Here is a 21284-nt window from a genome sequence, read left to right on the forward strand (position 1 = left end):
AGAAGATCCTGAGGGTTCTGGTGGATGGAAAACTGGAGAGAAGCCAACAATGTGCAGCTCAGAAAGCCAACCACATCCTGGGCTGCATCCATGAGCAGCAGGGGAAGGGAGGGGATTCTGTTCCTCTGTCCTGCCCTTGTGAGACCCCACCTGCAGTACTGCATCCAGCTCTGGCATCCCCAGCACAGGAAGTTGTGGGATAGTGTGGACCTCTCAGATCAGGCCCAGAAGGAGGCCACTAAACTGGTCAGAGGGCTGGAGCATCTCTCCTCTGAGGACAGGCTGAGAGAGCTGGGGTTGTTCAGCCTTAAGAAGAAAAGGCTCCAAGGTGAAAATGCAGCACCTTTCAGTACCTAAGGGTAGCTTATAAAAAAGAAGGAGAGAGATGTTTGACAAGGGAAGGTAGTGATAGGACAGGGGGAAATGGCTTTATGTTGAAAAAGAGATTCATTTCAGATTTTAGGATGAAGTTTTTTACTGTGAGGGTGGTGAGGCCCTGGCACAGGTTGCCCAGAGAAGCTGTGGCTGCCCCTTCCCTGGAAGTGTTCAAGGTCTGGTTGAATAGGACTTGGAGCAAGCTGGGATGGTGGAAGGTGTCCCTGCCCATGGAAAGGGAGTTTGAACTAAAATATCTTTAAGCTACCTTCCAACCCAAACCATTCTATGATTCTATGCTAACAAAGCTGGAGAGGAGTTCACTCAAAGTCTGCCTCACCACCTTCCTACTCAGCCTCTCACTTTCTCCGTAAATCCACAAAGCCATTAGCAGTTGCCATGAACTTGGACTCTCTCAAAAAGCTGTGTTACACTTTTTAGAAAAGCTGAATCACAAAATTCCCATCCAGAAGCCTGCAAAAGATCCCAGACATGTGAATTTCACTCATGCTCAGGTTGGTAAAAGGCAAGGGCTTCAAAGTCTCAAACCTAATGTAATATTTATTATATCAGAATTTTTAACCAGGACAAACATCAATATCAAAATGTTCTTTTGTCAAAGAAGCAGGAGGTAATGGAGGCACCCTGGAAAGGTTTCCCCAGCAGGAGCTGTTTGTGAGTATACCCTGAAGGGAAAAGCCTGGGTTGGTCTTGCTGATTTTCCTCTTTAAACAACAAAAACAACATGGAAGAACTTGAACAAAAGTATCTATTTTGATATCAGAGCTGGCAAAATACGAAAATCTGAGTCCACTTGACATGTATGAGCTGATAGATGTGCTTCAGGCAAAGTGGTGTTGCAGGAAAACTTCAATGCAGCAGTGAATTTCAATTTTACATAAATATTTTCAGGGTAGGTCTAGAACTGTTGCAATTTTATATATAGGTCTATGGATATGTGTCGGAATAATGTGGATATACACACAAGGTATGTGCCATGATGGGGCAGTTCAAGGCAGCAAATGAAACCACAGTGAGAAACACTGCTACTTTTTTTTTTTTTATTTCCTTAATAATGTAATTATTCCCATCCTTGGATATGTTCCAGGTCAGCCTGGATGGGGCTCTGACCAGCCTGGGCTAGTGGGAGATGTCCCTGCCCATGTCAGGAGGGCTGGAACTAATTGATCTTTAAGGTCCCTTCTAATCCAATCCAATCTGTGATTGCATGATTTGGGGTTTATTTTTTTATATAATGTGACAAAAAAAACAATCACTCAGGTTCTATTGTGCTATGAAAAAATCGGATTGTAGACTTAATTTTTTATGCTCCTAATAACTTCCAGTGATAAATGATAAAAAGGTAAGTTCTGAGCTGTGGGAAACCCAAATAAGTTTTGATTGGCTGGTTTTGTTTTAGAGTGCTTGGAAGTGCCATTTATTTTACATTACTGTCTTCATCCTGATTTATACATAGAGAATGCATGATATAAAAACTCTTTGGGTTTGGAATATTTATCAAGAAGAAGATAAATCCTCACTATCACTCTCTAAAATGATTTTATGGGCTTAAGCAAATGAGACTGTATAATGTGTTGCCAAAAATCTTCATTCTACCACAACAAGTAAATACATTGTATACTTCACAAATGTCCACAAAATAGTATTTTAAAAGCTATAATAATCTGACTATGGAGCAGTTGCTCATAATGTGATTTATTCTTTTTAACAGTAACAAGGCTGTGCAACCCCATTCATTAGAGGATAACACAGAACTGGAAACAGTCATTAAGCCTCTTAAGCTATTGTTCTTTCATCCTTTCCTGTAGTAGAACAATGAGCAAATTATCTGATCAAAACTCTCTGGTTAGAAGTAATCTGTTACAATCTAATTCACTGTTTAAAAAGTCACCACGTAGAAAATCAGAGATACAGCAGTTACCTGTATCACATCAGCAGCACACAGATATGTCACTCTGATCTGCTGGTATCAGACTCATCCCTGTCATGTCTCACAGAATCATTCAGCCTTAGAATGGATTGGTTTGGAAGGGACCTTAATGGTTATCTGGTTTCAACCTTCCTGCCATGGGCAGGGACACCTTCCACTAGACCAGGTTGCTCAAAGCCCCATCCAATTTGACCTTGAACAGTTTCAGGCATGGGGCATCCACAACTTCTCAAATTCTAACAACCTCAGGTTCAACCTCTTACAATCCCAATTCATTCTGTGGCATCATGTTCAAGCAATGCTTTTACACTAATGTAGAAGAGAAGCAAAGAAAAATTAAGTCAAAACACAAAACTTGAGGAAAACAAACTCTACAGATTTTTCTTTCCTTTCTGACAATGTGCTGTTCACACAGTATTTGACAAAATTAAGATTTCTTGGTCATTTCAGATAAACGACCTTGCTGGAGTGAAGGGAAGCTGAACAAATCTGAATGCTGCATTTTGCTTCAAAACCAAAGGAGTTCCCTCCTTCTCAGCCCTCTCTATCTCACGTGCTGACAACATTGGGTTCTAAGCAAATTGTTAGAAAGACCTTTGCTTCCTTCACCTGCTCTAGATATTAGGGGATATTGACCTCCAGCCCTGTTTTACTTGAAGGAGTTCTGAATTATTTTCTTGTCATTATGAATCAGATAACATAAGCACACCTAGACCCCATGGCAGCTGGTATTACAGTGCTGCACAGTCAAACCAGATGAAGCTGCAAATGAAAATCCAGTGGAGCCTTAGCCAGCACTGACTACTGCGTGCCTCCTCCTGACCACTTCATGAATTATGCTCATGCACAGAGGCCATGGATGGGTCCAGCTGTCCTGAATGCTTTATAAGTCATCAGAGAGGAAAAACATAAATGCTTTTATTGCTTTTTGACTAAAGAGGAAAAACAACCAAGGAAAACAGTTTGCATTTTCCCCATTGCAGGGGAATAGGGACCAAGGCTAATCCAAATTCTTAACCTCTTCTCCAAAATTTTGATATTTTTTGACCAGACCCCCAGTGTCTTACCCAGAGAAGAGGCCTGTGTCAGAGTTCTAAACCCCAATCTCCAACCTCTCAGCCCAGGACCAAAAAACCTTTAAATTAAATTATCCTCTCTGCTTCTCCCATCCAATGAGCAAACTGTATGGGAGAACTCAGCAGAGGAAGCTCCTCTGCCTTCCCACGGACACTCTTGTGCCCCTTACCTGATCAGAGGCTGGTGCAGAGCCACCAGGGAGGCATGCACTGTGACGGAGACCACGGAGAGGTGGAAGTAGTCGAACATGACGGGAACGTGGTGGTGCAGCCCTCTGCGGGGGTGGAAGTGCAGGCACAGAGTGCGGCTGCTGATCATGGGGATGGCTGGCACATCCCTCAGCCTGCAAGGGAAATAGGTTTGCAGGGGTCAGTGAAAGGCTGGGCTGGCACAGCCTGTAATGTGCTACAGGCAGCAGACAGAGATGGCTTGAGGTGAAATTTTATCACTCCCCATCTTCGTAAGTGTTAACGTAACTGAAGAGCATCTTGTGCTGTGCTCGTGCCAAACATAAACATTAATATTAATGTAGATATAATTAATATAAATAGAAATACAAAACCATAAGGAACATATGCAGTTATATATGAATATACAGTATACAAGAAGAACGGGTGTGACACATCCGATGGTTTTCCCTGGTGATTGCCCTTGATGTCCAGCTATGCAGTAGTAGGCACATCAAGATCTAAATAGCAGAAGCAAATGCTTTTAGCAAACTGTTCAGTTTATTTGAGTGTTCATAGATGGGACACCACACTGCTTGTGTGTGGCATTCACATTCTCTAAAAAAATCCCTTCGCCCAGGATTTTTCTGCTGGGAAGCTGAGAAGCCTCAGAGAAAAGAAAAACAATTCTTATCTCATTTGCTTCTCCTCTGTTTTGCTCATGGGGAATGTGTTTGGAGATTGTTTACCCACAGAATCCCACTGGATTCTGGTGTGAGTTGTTTCAACTCTCTGGCCAACTGGGGCCAAGCTGTGTCGAGACTCTGGAAAGAGTCACAAGTTTTCATTATTATCTTTTTTAGCATTTTAGTAAGTATGCTTTCTGTATTCTTTAGTATAGTATAGTATTCTTTACTATAATATAGTATCATAAAGTAATCAATTAGCCTGAGAACATGGAGTCAGATTCATCATTCCAGCCTTTGTCGGGACATTTCCCAGCAAATACAATACTTGTGTTCTTCTGTGTAAGAACAATCAGCTCAGGAAATCTGTGAGAGTTAGAAGCAGTCCTATGTCAGACACAGCTGAAAATATTCAGAGTACCTTTCCAGTTTGTTGATCTGAAAAAAACTTTTTGGATGAGGCCAAAATTCAAAAGAGAAATTGAAGTAACTGCAGAGAAACAGTACAAGTTGGATTCGCTTTTCTGGGTTTTGGGTTGGTTTCTTTCTTTGTTTTTTTTCAGTAAATAAAAGTCAATAATTTAATTTAAAATTTGTTTATAACTATTCCAGAATAACTATCCTAGTTTTCAGTCAACCACATGACATCTAAGTCATCTACAGGACAGGAGACTGAGCTGTAAACTTGGAGCATGCCTAAACAAATCCTCCCAATGGAAGTGAACCTTCTAAAAAGAAATTATTTTAACACATTAAAGATACTTCTGAAGGCAATGGTTGCCTAGAGCTCAGAAAACCTAGGAATAGATGGCTGAATGGTGCATGGTTAGTTCCAAGAAACCTTTCAATGGTATTTGCAGAATATAATTTTCTAAAAATCACTACTTTTGTTTATAGTAAATCACACTAATCTTTGAGGTGATAATAGAAATTAGGTGTAGGGGCTAGAGCACAATTCCATAACCTGAATGTTCAGTTCTTTTTATTTTTGGCTGTAACTTAATGTTTGTTTTTTCTCTCTTCAAGACCCATAAGCACTGATAGTTAAGTCCCCCCTGCCTGAAAGAACAAATTTTCTCTTTTTGTATCTCGAAGATAACAGAAATATGTTCTTGAAATTTGTTTGTGTGCTCTGTGGGTATGAACAAAATCCCACAGGGACAGTCTCAGCATGAAACACAGCTCAGATGATTTCTCTGCATCCCCTCCCACTCCTCATAAATGCTACTCAAGTCACTGGAACCCTTTTCCCTGACTCAGTGAGGCTCAAAAACATCTGGGATCACACTTTCTGCTATGTCTCAGGAAGAGATGCTACTCCCCCTTCACCTAAGATTACAGAATCAAATTCAGTTAGAGGAAATTAAATTCAATAGGAAAACTACTTCCTCCTAAAATGTAGAGGCTATTTTCTAAATAGAAGAAAAGTGCTTAGCATGTTCATTAACTCCTGTCTTGGGCCAGAAAATACTTCATTGCCTCCTGAGATAAATGCATTCCTGAGTCACAGACCCTGACCATATGGAGGTCAATGATGATATTCCCTTCAACAGCAGCAGAGATAGACCAACACTTAAAACCTTTGAGAAACTTACACTTCAAGGAGAAAAAGATGTTCTCCCTTTAATCAGGAATATGAGATATACACTTCAAAGAGAGAGGGGAGAAACAGGAAAAGTTCAACACTAAGGCAAATGGAAGCGTTATCAAAGCTCTCCTTTTTTAAAAAGGACTCATTTCATCAAAGTAATTTTCTGGTTGAACAGACCCCCACATTACCAATTGAGCTTTAAACCAGCACTTACTGTTGGTCACTATCAGTAAAGTGCAGGTCCAGCTTGAGCTGAAAATCTGCCTCATTCAATGCATCTTCCACCTGCAAAAAGAGAGAGACAAGGTTGCCTTTGTAAGTTGGCACCTACAACACACAAGGCAAAGGTGGGTGGGTTTGTCTGATAAGAGCAAAGGCAAAACCACACAGCAACAGCAGCATGACAGCACAGAGGCAGAAAGAAGCCAATGTGACAGTGAGTCGAGGTAATTGCTGAAGGAATAGAGGGAACCAGAGCAGTCAGAGGTGTTATCTGCCACCAGGTGCCATGGCATGTCAAAAAAAAAAATCACTCCAGACACGAGGAACCAGAGATCATCAAGCTCTGCATTTGTTAGATCCTTGCTCTTGCACACCAAGAGCCAGAAGAGCATTTCTGAGGCTGCTCTCCCTCACTGAGTGAGCCTTTATTTGGGTAATCTTATCAGCTGAAAGAAAGCAAGGACTGGGTTTTCCTGGATGAGAAACAGCCACAAATCTATGTAGTTACCTACCTGTAACTAATAAAATTTTCAAATTTTACAGCTTAAAACATTCAGAAGTTTTAAGGCTCAAATAATTCTGGAAATTTCTGATCACTCATCATTGATCTTTGAGTTTCTGTCTCAGCAAACCAAGGCATTCCTGTCCCACGGTGACTCTTTCAGGCCCTTAGCAGATTCACGGAGGTAACTTGTCACTGATTCTTATGTAGACCATTTTCTTTCCAAAACTCAAAGGCCTTGGTTGTTTTAAAAACTAAAACAGAAGTTTAACTTGTTACATGGCTGATTGTGTCTACCTGTGGAAGGATTCTGCTCACCAAAACTACTGAAGAAATCATGTGTGATTCACCAACACCTCCATTCCAACTCATCTAACAGGTCCCACCAGTAAAATTACCCATCTTTTATTGTCAATAAAATAGTTTTATTGGGTTTTTTGAGACAGCAGTGGAGTGAGTAGTTCATTACCTTCACTGGGAAAGAAATAAATTGGATAACACATCCCAGCTTGGCACAGTTAAAACAACTGTAATCAATGGAAATAAATAAATTAGAATAGAAGAGGATTAAGCTGTCCAGCACTTTCTTATTCACTCCTTTGAAATGTCAATTCTTCCCCAAGGAAAATTGGTTTAATAGAATAAAAAAATTAATTTCTAACAACCTAAATAGACATATGAACAAAAAAATTTACACATTTTATAACCAAAATAGTTGTTTTCAGTGAATGTAAACATCCTTTATAGCATGACAGAACACAGCAGGAGGTGCACAGAAATAAATGTGGAAACGTGAAGTTATTCACTGGGGGTGTGATATTATACATACAACCTTTTTTTTGCCACAGAAAAGGTGAGATGCATGGGTTCTGTCTTCTGTCAGTAGCAAGCAGAGGCAGGGAGTGACCTGCTCCATCCTAAGGTACCCACAGGGGAAGGACAATTAATTTCTGTTTGTACCTGTCTCTTTCCATTGACAATAGGCAAAGTTTAGAGAAATTTCTTGGTCTAGATACATTTGCATTTTAGATGGCTTCAAACAGGCAAGATGAACTCCGCTTTCCAAAGGTGATCATCATCTTCTTAACAACAGAGTAGAGACTACACTAAAAATGCACTGAAGGCAATATCAGAGGCATATACCCTGCTCTGACAGGTAGGTTTCATAAAATATATTACATAAACCATGTTTAGCCAGGCTTTCTAAAGGTGAAACTGCATCAACAATGTACAATCTTTTTCTGTTGAGGTAAGAAAATTGAGAGTCAAGGTTGTGCTTTGAAGAAATTCTGAAAGATGTTATGTTTAATTCCTTAAAAAAAACCCACAAAAACCCCTCACCTTTTTCCTTTTTAATGAGTTGCTATCACTAAAAAATCACAGTTGCTGGCAGTGACAAAAAAGGTAATCATTACTGAAGCTACATTCTGAATTTAAACTAGGAATTCAGTACAGTGCTTCAGACAAAGCAAACTTCCTCCTCCTCCAGATAAAGGGGATGAAATTTTGGGTCTGTGCCCAGCCCTGCTGAGCACCTGCAACAGCCCCTAAGATCTGTGTGTGTGCTCCAAAAAGTTCAGTAGCTGGTGACACTCACCCCAAACACCTTGAGGCAGAGAGCAGATGCCTTAGAGACCAAGAGATACTCTTCACTGCATGGGGTCGTGCAGTGAACTTCATAAATTAGATATTTTTAATCCCAAAACTGTATTGAAATCAAACTGATCAGAAGAGTGCACAGCCCCTGTCTTAGGTTGGAAATAGGGGTATTCTACTCCTACCTGTTAGAAGTGGGGCAGTTATCTTCTGTTAATTGGGCAGTTTGTCTTTATTGCTTCCACAACCAATCCTCCCTCCAGGAGGGATCCTCTGTTCATGGCCAGTGAGTGTCACTGCATGGCTGATAAAATTTTATCATCCCATGGGGGCATGCTCCACCCAGGGGGAGGAGCCAAGCATTCCTACCTGGATATAATCTGAGGTTTGGAACACCACAGGCAGCCTTTCCCACTGGATTCCCAGAGAAGCAGCTTTCTTCTCCACTGAATTCCCAGAGGAAGACCAGGCCCATCTACAGCACCACTGGAGCTTCAGAGGAAAACTCCACCCTTCTACAGGATCCCTGCTCCAACAGAACCACACCTGGCACTGGAGGAGGGCTGCAGCCACCATTTAATGGGACTGCTGCCACCACCCTGACCCACAGGGTGTCAGGTCTATTCTGACTCTGTCAATAGGGGTTTTTTTGTTTGTTTTTGTTTGTACTATTACATTTGTTTGGTTTTAGTTTTTCTCTTAAAGAACTGTTATCCCTATTCCCATATCTTTGCATGAGAGTCCTTTAATTTCAAAATCATAGTACTTCAGAGGGAAGGAGTTTACATTTTACATTTCAGGAGAGTCTCCTACCTTCCTGAAGCAGATACCTGTCTTTTTAAACCAAGACAAGCCCACATAAAACTGATCAAAATTCCCACTACTGAGGTAATGTTTTCCTTTTTCCCTCCCTAATAGTTGACTATTTAGCCAGAATGTCAAACTGAATGCTCTGGATGTCCCAGATCACTCTAAATTTCTCTGGAAAATACAAAATCTAATATACTGTCTTATTCCAGTTTGCTTCACTCTGTTCTTTCCCTGCTACTAAATTTCCCCTGAACAGGGCCAGCAAGGAAGAAGCCAGACCAGTTATCTATGCTACTTCAGGATGAAAGAGGCAAAGCTTCTTCTCTAATAAAAAGGATAGCAAAAGCCTATGAAAATAAATTAGAATTCTTTGTAGCAATAAATTCTCCCTGCAATATTGTTTCCTTTGAATTAAAAAAATGCTGTATGCTGGGACAATATAGAAAAAGACATCAAATAAACCAAAGAGTTTTAAAGCACCATATATATGGTGAAATGCACGTTCAGTGCCACTTTTAGGCAAATAATAGTGCTTCCTTCTGAATACCAGGCAAAAAAAAAAAAAAAAAAAAAAAAAAGGATTTGCATATTTAAGTGTATCTAGGGTTATGCTAGAGGAGGAGAGGAAGAATTAAAAAAAAAAGCAAACAATCTAATTTGGACTTACACATTGGTTTTGTTGTTTGGTCGTTTTTGTTTGTTTGGGTTTTTTTTTTGTTTGAGTTTCTATCAGCAAAACATCTCATCAGCAAAACTACCTGAGCACGAGGAGGAACAATGCTCCCCTAATAAAACATTGGATAGTTCCAGCTCTGGCAGCAGAAACTGCATGGAGTGTATGAACTCAATTCTTGCATTACACAGACTAATTCGTTTGTCTATTTATCATAACTTCCATCCACAGACAAAAACAGCCAACAGAACCTTCACCCTCAACCAAGAAAAATCACCATAGCACGCAAGAGGCACAAAAAAGGATTCACATCTGTTGTGTGCTAAATAAATTAAGAGTTATGAACACAGATGATATTTAAAACACTTTAAGAATCTCTAGCTGACTTGCCAACACCACATTGCAAGGATTTCATCCAACACAGGAGATTATGTGACAAAGATACAAAACTGTCTCTGAATAGTTGTGGATGTAGTAGTGGCACACTTCAGTCTCTCCCACATTTATATCAAATTTGCAAAGCTGTGGAGGACAAGACATCAAAGCAGAAAAAAAAAAGCCTAAAAGCATTAAACAGAAGTGAATTTTGCTAATCTCCTCAATACACAAAAAAAAATTTCAGATCTTTGTTTGTTGTATTTGATTCTTTAGAGTGCCTTTACCAAGTAATCTGGAACAACAGACCTGTTTACCCTCTTATTCTACATTCATGAAAACCAAAAGTTACTTTGCCACACAGAAAAATTGAGTTTATCTGTGCAAATCCACTCTGTAAGTACAGAATTGGGCAGCTGTCCTCTTCCCAAGGAATCTCCAATGGAAAGCCAAGTGGTGCTGCACACAGCACATCAGGAGTCACAATGAGTTTTAGCTGTGAGGCATCTTGTGGGATATTTTTTATTTTCCATTTCATGAGGTGCACGGCTTTCCTGAATAATCATGCAAAAATCATCAGAAATCATCCCTGCTCAATACAGTGGAAACTGCTGTAATTTGAGGGGAGTGATATTTAGTCAGAGGTACTCCACAGAGGAAGGATAAAATAATATTGGATAAAGCAGCTGGGACATTTTCCTAACAAATATTGATAGACTTGCATTTAGTAATTTTTCACATAAGCACAAACCAACAATTCTAGGGAGGAATAAACTGACGACACCACCATTAAAAGAAAGAAATCAAACCAAATCAGCAAAAGAAAAGTGGGAGAGAAAAGGAAGCATGTTAACCTTAAATTGGGTTCTCAAGATGTTTTAATTTAGTTCTCTGTATAACACACACACACACACACACATATATATATGCTTTGAAATAAAAGTCAAAAGGACAAAAAGAGGTTTTAAATCTCATCATGATCAAACAGGAAATTATACAAAGAACAGGTGTGTGTTTCTGGCCCTGAGTTCAACACACAGCACATGATTCCCCCTGGCTGTGTAACTTATAGTGCCTCCTTTTGATGACAAGCTGGCTTGGCAAAGATGCTGGTGTCGTGTCTCTTGTCACCACCGAGGGCAAGCAGCAATGCCATACATTTTGTACCAGTCCTTGGGCTGGCAAAGCACAGTGATGGCACATGGGACATGCCTGAATGCCATTCTGCTGTGACACTCTCTCCCCTTCCTGTTTAAGATTTCAGCAAAACAGTGCTTTTCATGAACAAAGACTGCTTCTGGGAACAGGAATTGCTGCTGGAAGACTTTGGTTTCACATCAGTAAGATTAAACCAAAGTGTTACAAGCTGGGTGTCCCAGATTGTGTTTTTGCCTTGTGTGAGTGCTCCTGTTGGCTGAAGGAGTGGATGGAAAAGGGGAGAGGGGTCCTGGGCTGGACATGTTGCTGAGGTACCACAGAAAGCAAAAGGGATGGACTAAGGAAGGGAAAGCTCCAGCAGCTCTCCCATGGGCTCCTGCAGTCAGGAGCACCAAGGACAAAGGCCAGGAGACCTCTGAAGCATGGAAAGGGGCTGGGGAGCTGTAGAAAATTTTAGTCACAAGAGAGAGGAGGAGAAGAGAGTAATAATAATGGAGTAATAATAATAGTAGCAGGTCCTAGAAAGAAGCAGCAGACTCCCAGTTTTCTCAGGTGGAGCTGATCAGCACAGCTGTGTTAAATGAGTGATCCAGTGCAGAAATGACAAATTATGGTTGAGACACTTGGTTTCTGATATTCAGATTTACTAGAGTATGTCAACATATTATTCCACTGGAAATCCAAGGTGTAGCCTGCTCCTCATAAACAGGCACAATGCAGAGGGTCTCTCAGAGCTCATGCAGAGTTTCACAGTGTCAGCATGTACAAACAAATAAATCACAGGTATTTATGGGTACAGGACAGTCAATCTCCTCCTAATTCAGCTGCTGGTGTATTGGTCACATAAACTGTGCCTTTCTCTCCAGAAGCTGCATGGATGAGACCTCTGGCAGCAGATGGACTTCTTCTGAAATGGAGATACCTGTGCAATGCACATCTAAATCTAAGTAAGAGGAATCCCAGCCCTGCTGGTTTTTATGTGCATCCCAAAACAACTCACCCTTTCACCATCCAGAAGCAGGTGCACTCTGAAGTTCATGGTCTCATTAAGAATGATCTCTTCATTTCTGTACAAAATCTGAAATATTCTGCTGTAAACATTGTTTTCATGAACGCAGGTCGAGCAAAGGCTGGAATCACCTGCACAAAACACAGACATACTCCTGGTGTGATTTCAGCAGGGAGATTAATTTGTATCCTATGATTTCACTCCAGGGTTACTGAAGTAGTACTTGTAATTAAACACTTGCATTCTCAATAATTAATGGTAGTAGAGCAGGCTGTTATTGTGGGTTGCAGGTTCACTGACACGATATTTAAAGAAAACAAATGTTAAACTGTAGGCAGGCTGGATTTCAAAGTAAGAATACTTGATCCTTTGACAGCACTTATCCTATTAACTTTATTTCTAATAAAAGCTAAAGCATCAAATTCTCAACTTGGTGCACCAAGCACCATGAGGACTGTGAGAGTTCACCTGTGAAACTTCATCTTTTATCTGCCATGGGCATCTTTCAGAAGAGGGATTCTTCATGTCCTCTCTGGTACTCCCAGAAGTTACTACATGGGAAGGGGGACAATAGTCAATAGCAGACCTTATATGTAGAAACAGGAAGTGCAGAGGCATCTTAAAACACAGAAACATTAAAATACAGTCTTTTTTTCAAGATGCCTGTGTAATCCTTCAGGTCCTTGGCACATGTGAGAGATGCCAATTTGGTCCAAAAAAATTGGATAAATCAAAGGAACTCAAGAACCAAAACTCTAAACTTCTCCACATCAAATTCAGCCAGAAGTATCACCTGTGTGCTGATGTATCAAATGATCACAAATAAACGTCATATAAACTGAGGTAGGATTTATCCTTTCTAACTTTTAGGTGTAGGTGCCTCCAGTGTGTGTATTTTGTTTTGGTTACAATGGAACCTATGGAATTCAGGACATAATTAAAAAAAAAAAAAATGCATGCCTTATACTGAGGAAAATTTTTGCTTCAAGTCAACTGCTTTTTGAGCAATTCCCTTTTCAGTAAGGGGAAAAAAACCTGTGGCTTGTTGAGTTATACAAACTCACATTGGAAGGAACATTCACTGTAATACAGTGAATGCCTTCCAGAGGAGCCTGCAATGACAGTGGGACTTTTAAATGAACTGGGCACCAGAGTTAGGAATTTTCAAAGGTTTGTCTTGGCTGGTAATCAGAATCCCCTTCTAATTCTACTCCTGTAGCCCCAGAGCAACAACAGGCCACAAAATTTACTCAGAGCTGGTTTTGTCCCCTTTCCAGCACTCAGTACTGGAGGAATCTGAGTTTTTGAAATGTAATCCTTTAGCAAATGGTATTCTGGAACTCTCCTGAGAAGGGGTGCTTTAAAAAGGTGTACCAGGAGTAGTTCTTCAGAGAGAGACAGATGTGTGATCATCATCAAAAAGCCAGAAGGCAATCCTTTTTAGAGAGGTTTTCAGAAGGTACTTCTTGGAATTTGCCCCTTTGCAGAATTGTTCTGGCACCAGAAGCTGTGGTAAGATAAAAGTCCAGGGCCTGCTGTTTTGTCCAGATTTTCAAAACAGGACAGGTTTATTCTGCTGAGATTTGTACATAATTTGCTATCATAGGTCAGTGAGTCAAGACTGACAGGATTAAATATTTTATGAGGTCAAGTTTGGTTATATAAAAATAAAAAACCAGAAAGGAGTTCAAAACAACCAAAAAACCCCAAATAAAATAGGTACTGAAGAAAAGTAGACAAGTGAATGGGGTTTTGTCATTATAAAAATTAGTTTAGTGGTGCCAGTCTTCTGGAACTGGAATAGCAGAGACACTGAAATATCTCAAAAATCATATGGAGCAGAATTGACTAAATGACAATAAGACCAATAAAACTTGATCTAATTAATTAGCAGAACCACAGTGCTGTCACCCAGGCTACATTCAAATGATTTTCCTATTACTGACTTTTATCAAGCACACCCAGGAGCAGCCCAAGTATTTCATCCTGCCATTGTCTTCCCACCACCCAATCTGCACACTAGTTATGCATGAATCCAGGCAGCCTAGATAAACACATATTTATTTTCATGTGCTACACCAGTAAGGCTAGAATGTTTCAGCCTGATTAGCTCTTCAAAAGCATGCAGTCATATTTATTTTAATTTAAACCTCATGATATTACAGACACTGCAAAAATCATATGAGAGGTACAATGCATTCTTACTCCTAGCTGGCAGACAAAGCAAACTTTATGTTATTTGATTTGGATATTGATATACTGGCACTCTTCTCAGAGAGAAAGTTTAATCTCATTTTCTTTTCAAACACACTCCTGAGCAGACCACTCCTCGTGTGTAATTGCTTTAGGAGCTGGATTTGCAAGGTGGCATCAGGAATCATTTCTCTTGTTGGAAAGGTCAAAGTCAATGTCATACAGTGTTTGGGGCTGCCTCAAATCAGAGCAAGATGTTACAGAGCCAAAAATCGCTCAGTTTCAAGCAGGGAGACCTCCTTTGCAGACACCAGGCAGAGAACTACAGCAGATGAGTGACTGATCCCCCCCTAAACACATCCATCCCTGCCTATTAAGCAGCCACAAGTGGCTTCTCCCCTCTCTTGGAGAACAACCTCAGGCTGCAGCAGGGATTCCTCAGAGGACAGCTTGGCAGACTTGGGAATGCTGACAGCAATGCAGGGATCCTGCCTCTCAAAGGGGAATGACAACATCTCACAGATAAATTTCCTTCAGGCTGCAGCACCTGCTGCTGTATTCTGTGCTTCAGGTGCAGACAGGGACCAGGCTTCCTCACTCTGCTTGAGCTTCTTGCACTAACTAGAAGCAGATGCTGCTCCAAACATATCCTTCATAATCCAGCTACCTTTTCCAAACTTCCCCTAGTTCCTGGGATTTATTCTGAAACCTGTGTTTCTCTAAACCCCAGGTGTGTCTGCTGGCAGACAGTGGCACTGAGGATGGCATTTGTCACAGCTGCCACTGCTCAGAGAGGGTTGCTGGCAGAAGACAGAGCAGGTGCAGCCCCTGTTCAGGAGACACAGCAGATTTATCCTTGTGCTCACACAAGGGCCTCTGTCCTTTGGCACAAAGCACAGGAGGGTGTCAGAGAGAAGATTTGAACCATTGGTTTTTCCCACATCTCTTTCCAGTACAACCTCAGCTGTTCAAAAACCCCAGCAGTCACAGGCAGCCCAAAGGAGACAGACACACTGTCTGGAAATTGATGGGAGCTCCCACTCCCAGGGGAGATTGGAGCTACAACTCTACTGACCTGCATTTATTCCACAGTTTCAAAGGCTTGAGCTTTGGTGAATTCAAAAAAGAAAGTCTAATTCTGTGATAATGAATTTTTGATGAGTAAATTTCCCTGTCAGGAGATTTATTTGGCACATGTGCAGTATTCCTTATGCTAGAAAGAATCCTGATTTCCTTCCTAAGTGTCAATTCAATTTACTACTTATTATCTTTGGGTTGAAGAGTTCTTCAGTTTATCTGGAAAGTGAAAGAGCTCTCAGGGCTGTGAGAGCCATTGCAAGTATGAAGAGGAGAGTTGTGCTCCACAGGCATTCAGAGAATGAGAAAAGCCTTTTTATGCATCTCTCTCCTACTATTCCTTCCATGCCATCCCACCATCATTCCTAGAAATTCCTTCACAGGCTATTGGACAATGGCATTTTAAAAAAGGAAGGGGGAAAAGGCTCTTTGCACTTATGGATGCTTTCATGCACAGGGTGCTGGCACAAGCCAGTCACTACTATAGCATGTCCTGCTTTCCCTCTCTCCCACAGACCATCTTCCAAGTGTCCCCAGATACACTCCAGTCTGCCCAACTTTCCCATCTGGGTGTTTCTATAGATGGAGGTTTCTAAATATTATTGCAGCACATCATACAGAAATTACTCATCTCTTTAAAGATTCAGAGAGAGGTTATTTAGATCCTGGAAGCCCTTGAAAAATTCTCTCCAAATAATCTTATAAGACAGAAATTTATGGATAGGTGACCTGTAAACAATTTTGTTATGTATTTAAAACCTAATTTAGTGAGAACAGAAACCATACAATTCTAATCATTGCCAGGACAAAGGCACTGAGGTGGTGGGAGGGGGGAGGAGGGGGGAAGGGGAAGGGGAAGGGGAAGGGGAAGGGAGAAGGGAAGGGAAGGGAAGGAAGGTAAGGGAAGGGAGCATGTGAAGGAAGGGAAGGGATAGGTGGAAGGAGGCCGGACGTGAAGGGCGGAAGGGGAAGGCCAGGGAGGATGGAAGGGAAGGGGCGAAGGGAAGGGGGAACGGGGACGGGAAGGCGGGATGCAGCGGGACGGAGGAAGGGAAGGGAAGCGGAAGGAAGGGTGGAAGGGCGTGAAGGGAAGGACGGGCCGGTAAGGGGACACCACCAGAAACCTTAGTACAGGGACATGTGGCAAACCCCAATCAAACCCCTGATCAAACCCACTAAACCACAGCTTTGTTGTTGGCAGTAGGTATAATTTAATAAAGTAGATAATGAAATCATCTTTTCTTGACTGTTGTGCTATTTGTGTTTTGAAGGAGTGTGATATGCCAGAACAATTGGCACTTCTAATTGAAAATACTGAAAGTGTTTTCTGAACACTGAACTTCTGTTCACTGAAAGTAAAGTTTAGAAACACTGGAAGTGTTGCTGGACAGACTGGCAGTGTCCCTCAGCTGGTGCAAAGCTGTGACAAGGACTTAAATTTTCCTGCTTTTCAAATATTCTCATTTGTGTAATTTCCCATGAGACAACCCTCACACCACTCCCACTCATGTGAGGAGAGGGAAATATTTCCGGGAAAAATAGTGGAAGGTGGTGGTAATATTCTTGAAATGTCTAAGATCCTAATGTACACACCAGATAGATTATAACTCCCTCTCCCAAATGCCAACTGTCAATTATCTCAATTGTTCACTCCAGGAAATCCAAATTATACATTTTTCTACTCTGAGCATTTATAGCCTTCTTCCTCTGCTTTCACATGCCTAAATTATATCACTTCCCCTTAAAATTCTTTTATTTGATCACTCTTTTACTCATTGTTTTTAACTGCTATAAAAATAATTTGAGAAGTTTCATGATTGTTCTAGATCAATAATTCTCCCATGGAGCAAACAATGACACATGCATATCTCAACCTCTGACTTCTGCCAGGGAGAGACTCTGAAATGGCAAAGTCTTGGTGCAGCTTGATGAGACTTGAGATAAATTATTTCCCCAGAGCCACCAGGGTCACATGAGCCCTTGCTGTTTGCAAAGCCATAGGAGTGGCTGGTCCTTGAGCCCTCTGCATTGTGTCTGCTGTGTCAGTGACTGGAGTGCTCAATCTCACCAGCTAGAATCTTTCCATAATTACATTTTTGATTGTGCTTCCTCATGATGTCTCTACCTGCCAAAGAAAACTGGAATCAATGTCAACCAACAACCTTTTCAAGGATGGTAAGCACTCCAGTATGCAAGCCCAGATTTGCCCAGCAGTATTAATCTTTGAAAAGTCATGGAGGTCTGTTCAGGTCTGTTCATATTTATTTTTTCAAGGCTTTAAAACGTAAATTCTTTGTGGCACAGTCCTTATCAAAGAACCAGTGCATGAGGGAATTCTCCTCTGATAAGAGGATACATTGAAAGCCATGAGTGAGTTTGTTTTGTTTTGGAGAGGTTAGAAAAGGAAAGTTAAAAGTCCTTCATTACCTCACTTCACATTACTTTCTAGCTTCCAGCAGGCACTAGAAGCATGATGAAACCCTTGGAGTTGGTTCTTTGATTTACTTCAAAGTTACTATCATACTACGAATAACTTTCAATAATGTTAGATTTCTCCACACAACCAGGAGTATGAGACCTAAATGAAACATGAAAAAATTGCTTCTCCAAAGGAAACACAGTAAAACCTCCTGCACAGTGAATTATATCCCACACAACTTTTCTTTTAAACCTGTAGGTCTTGGCTACAGAATGCTGAGAATTTCAGGTGAAAACAAACCACTTATACCCCTCTGTATATTTTTTGTTTAGTAAAGTTTAGCTTTTGAGTTTAACAAAGGAAGAGCAGAGACAGCATTTATCTGAACTCTGTCCTCTATTCTGCAGCCCATAAAAGTATTATTAATTAATACTTTTTCAAAGTGAGAAAGGAGGAATTGTGACAGTTCAGTCCTTGCAGGCTGCTGCTGAAAACATTACATTGCTTCCTATGCCCATGCAAGGCAGAGAACAAAGAAATTATTTTTTTCATTAATATTCTAAATATAAAATTACAACTCCAGGCCTTTGAGAAGGACAACTTCAGGTTTATAGCCAGCTTTCTCTAGAATTAGCTCTCTGCAGTTTCATAAGCACTGTGTCAGAGGTTTAAAATAAATAAGGAGTGCTTAAACAGTCAGGAAAAATCCATATGGAAAATAGATCTAACTTCAGATCTAGCCTCTCTAATGTTATGACTATAGCATTGGAAATTAGATAATTACTCAAATGCTGGCAACTTCTTGAATGTCTCTTGCTATCTGGGAAAAGCAGTATTATTATGCTGCTATTCAGATAAATGGAAAAGCAGGATTCTGTTAAGTTTTGCTTTAATGAAAAAAATGGTCTTCAATAATGTAGGGAAATCAAGATACTGCAGCTATAAAAAGAGCTTTACTGTAAATGTTTCTTTATAAATACTAGTGCACACTTGTATTTCAGCCTAATTCATGGCCTTGAGAAGCATATCATTCTTGTGTTTCCACCCAGGAAAATCTCAGAGGCAGATGATCTCTTTAAAGGCGGATGGGTTCATTCTCCCAGGTCACTCGTGCACAGACAGGGGGAGGGCACTGCAAGCACTCACTTGAGAATGAGCTGTGAACGTTTTGAAACTTTCCTACCCACAGACCTTATGCTGCTGCCCACGCAGCCATGTGGTGTCAGCAGTTCATGGGATCTCTCTGGGTCTGCCTCTGTGGAAAGCTGGCTCTGGGTGAATCCCAGCAGAAGGCAGCTTGAACCTGGCTATGTGACCTCAGCCCAGAGCCACTTGGAAGCATTTCCACAGTCAGTTAATCAGGGGTGAACAGGGAGGGTGACAAGAAACAGGCAGAGAGAGCATCATAAAATGCTGGAGCCCTGGATGCTGAGAATTTCAGACTTTCTGTGCTGTCAGGCACTGACCCCAAAGAGAACACTGCATTTGACCTGAGGCTGTGGAGAAGGCTTCCAAAATGGAATGACAGAGCTGAGTTAATGAGTGTGAATTTTGAATAGAAGTTGTAATATCACATGGTGGAAAACTTAGAGTTGAAGGTTTTAGAATATAGTAGTATGTATAGAGCTAAGATGGAGGTTTTAGGGCAGTGGCTGGTCCTTCCTCTTCACCTTCTTTTTCATGGGTTTGGTGGTATTTTGTAATTGGACAGAAAAGTCCACATTGCAGGGCACAGGTTATTGGTTATTGGGTTAAAAGTAAAAATAATTTAGGTGTCATTTCTTAATTGGACAGTTTATCCTTAAAAGGCCCTGTAGAGAGAGAGATGTGGCCATTTGGTACTTTGGTAAAGAAAAATGCTGCAGAACTCACAGCTTGTGAGACTGTGACATAGTTAAGAACTAATAAACATCTGAGTCTGAATAAGAAACATCATCTCAAGATTTAGTCCTGACCTTGGCAGGAAAGAAGCAAAGAACCCATTAATAAAATAATCACAGAATCACACAATGGTTTGGGTGGGAAGAGATTTTAAGGATCCTCTAGCTCCAATTTCCTGCCATGGGCAGGGGCACCTTCCACTAGACCAGGCTGCTCCAACCCATCCAGCCTGGACTTGAACATCTCCAGGGATGGGGCATCCACAGCTTCTCTGGGCAGCCTATGCCAGGGCCTCACCACCCTCACAGGAAAAAAAATATTTCTTCCTAAAATCTAATCTAAATCTCTTCTCTTTTAGGTTAAAACTGTTGCCCTTGTCCTGTCCCTATTTGTGTAAAAAGTCTCTCTCTCTATCCCTCTCTTTTTTAAGTGCTGCAATGGAAGGCTGCAATGGGGTCTCCTCAAAACATTTAAAATCTCATTCTGGAGTAGCTGAAATCTGCCTACCTGTGATCTGAGTGATCTCTACAACACACAACATCCTGGTTGGTACTGCCATGAATGAAACCCAAATCTCTCTCTTGGATGGCCATCTCCCTCACCCATCCATACACATCTTACTGATCCTTGGCCTTTACCATTTGAAATTCCCACTAACCTCACAGGTAGAGCTGGTTCTTGCTCAGAACTCCTACCAAAAAATAAGGATTTTCTAGGTTTCCTTGACACCTCAAATATTCTGTTACTGCCAGAATTCTTAAATACTTGCAGGCCACACTATTTTGGTATATTTAGAGAAAAGTAAGACATGTAAGTGTTCCTCATATGGAGAGTAGGCCATCTTTCCAGAACCTTAGCAAGCACTGTGCTGCAAAATGTAAGCAAAGGAGATCAGAAAACCTTGTGCAAATATCCCTGTTTATCTAACTTCCTTTTTTCCTTTACCATCTGTTGGAGCCATATGCCTTCTTAAATAAGAGCTAATTATAGGTCTCCACCAATACTAATCAAATAGTGGTAAATTCAACTGGAATTTTCATTTCTCCTTGATAAAAATTCATCCAAACCAGGTTCTGAGAGAGTTGCCTTTCTCTGGTTTTCTGGGCCTAGGTTCACAGCAGTGAAAGCTGTCACACTCATGTCTGTGTTAACACATGGGAGAAGTTCATAAAAAGCTGTGAAAGTAATAAGAGCTAAAGTACAGCTCCCACCAAGGTGGGCTGACTGTGGGACAGAAAATGGCTGTGTCTGATAAGTACCCACTGACACACTCTGGAGCAGAGCTCTGGGTGATTTGAGTTTTCCTTCACTGCCCCTGTGCTGCTGTAGTGAGGGAAAGAGAGCAAAGAAACAACTTTGTCACAAAATCATCTGGCTTTTAGCACTGAAGAACTGGAGCAAAGATAGGTCCAATACTAAAATTAAATTCTGGAAGAGAGATTCCAGCCTATTTAGAGAACAATATGTCTCCTAATGAGCTCAAAAAAGATGAGACTTCACTTTCATGTCCAATGAGCATTTG

At 41.0% G+C, this 21284-nt stretch overlaps 1 protein-coding gene across 5 annotated transcripts in view; it reads right to left on the reverse strand.

The window, feature by feature from the left end:
• FAM135B (family with sequence similarity 135 member B) overlaps nt 1-21284 on the reverse strand; it is a 258471-nt gene that overhangs the window by 67110 nt on the left and 170077 nt on the right. For all 5 annotated transcript variants that reach the window (XR_007776840.1, XR_007776841.1, XM_030229682.2 and 2 more), the window contains 3 exons: nt 12184-12323; nt 6062-6132; nt 3573-3746 (listed from right to left, as the gene is read on the reverse strand). Coding sequence is in view for 3 of the 5 variants with exons in the window: in XM_030229682.2 (XP_030085542.2) it covers nt 3573-3746; nt 6062-6132; nt 12184-12323 (385 nt within the window). In the remaining 2 variants the exon portion in view is untranslated. The remainder of the gene's footprint in view (nt 1-3572; nt 3747-6061; nt 6133-12183; nt 12324-21284) is intronic.

The sequence above is a fragment of the Serinus canaria genome, chromosome 2, assembly GCF_022539315.1.
Source record: "Serinus canaria isolate serCan28SL12 chromosome 2, serCan2020, whole genome shotgun sequence".
NCBI classification, from domain to species: Eukaryota; Metazoa; Chordata; class Aves; order Passeriformes; family Fringillidae; genus Serinus; species Serinus canaria.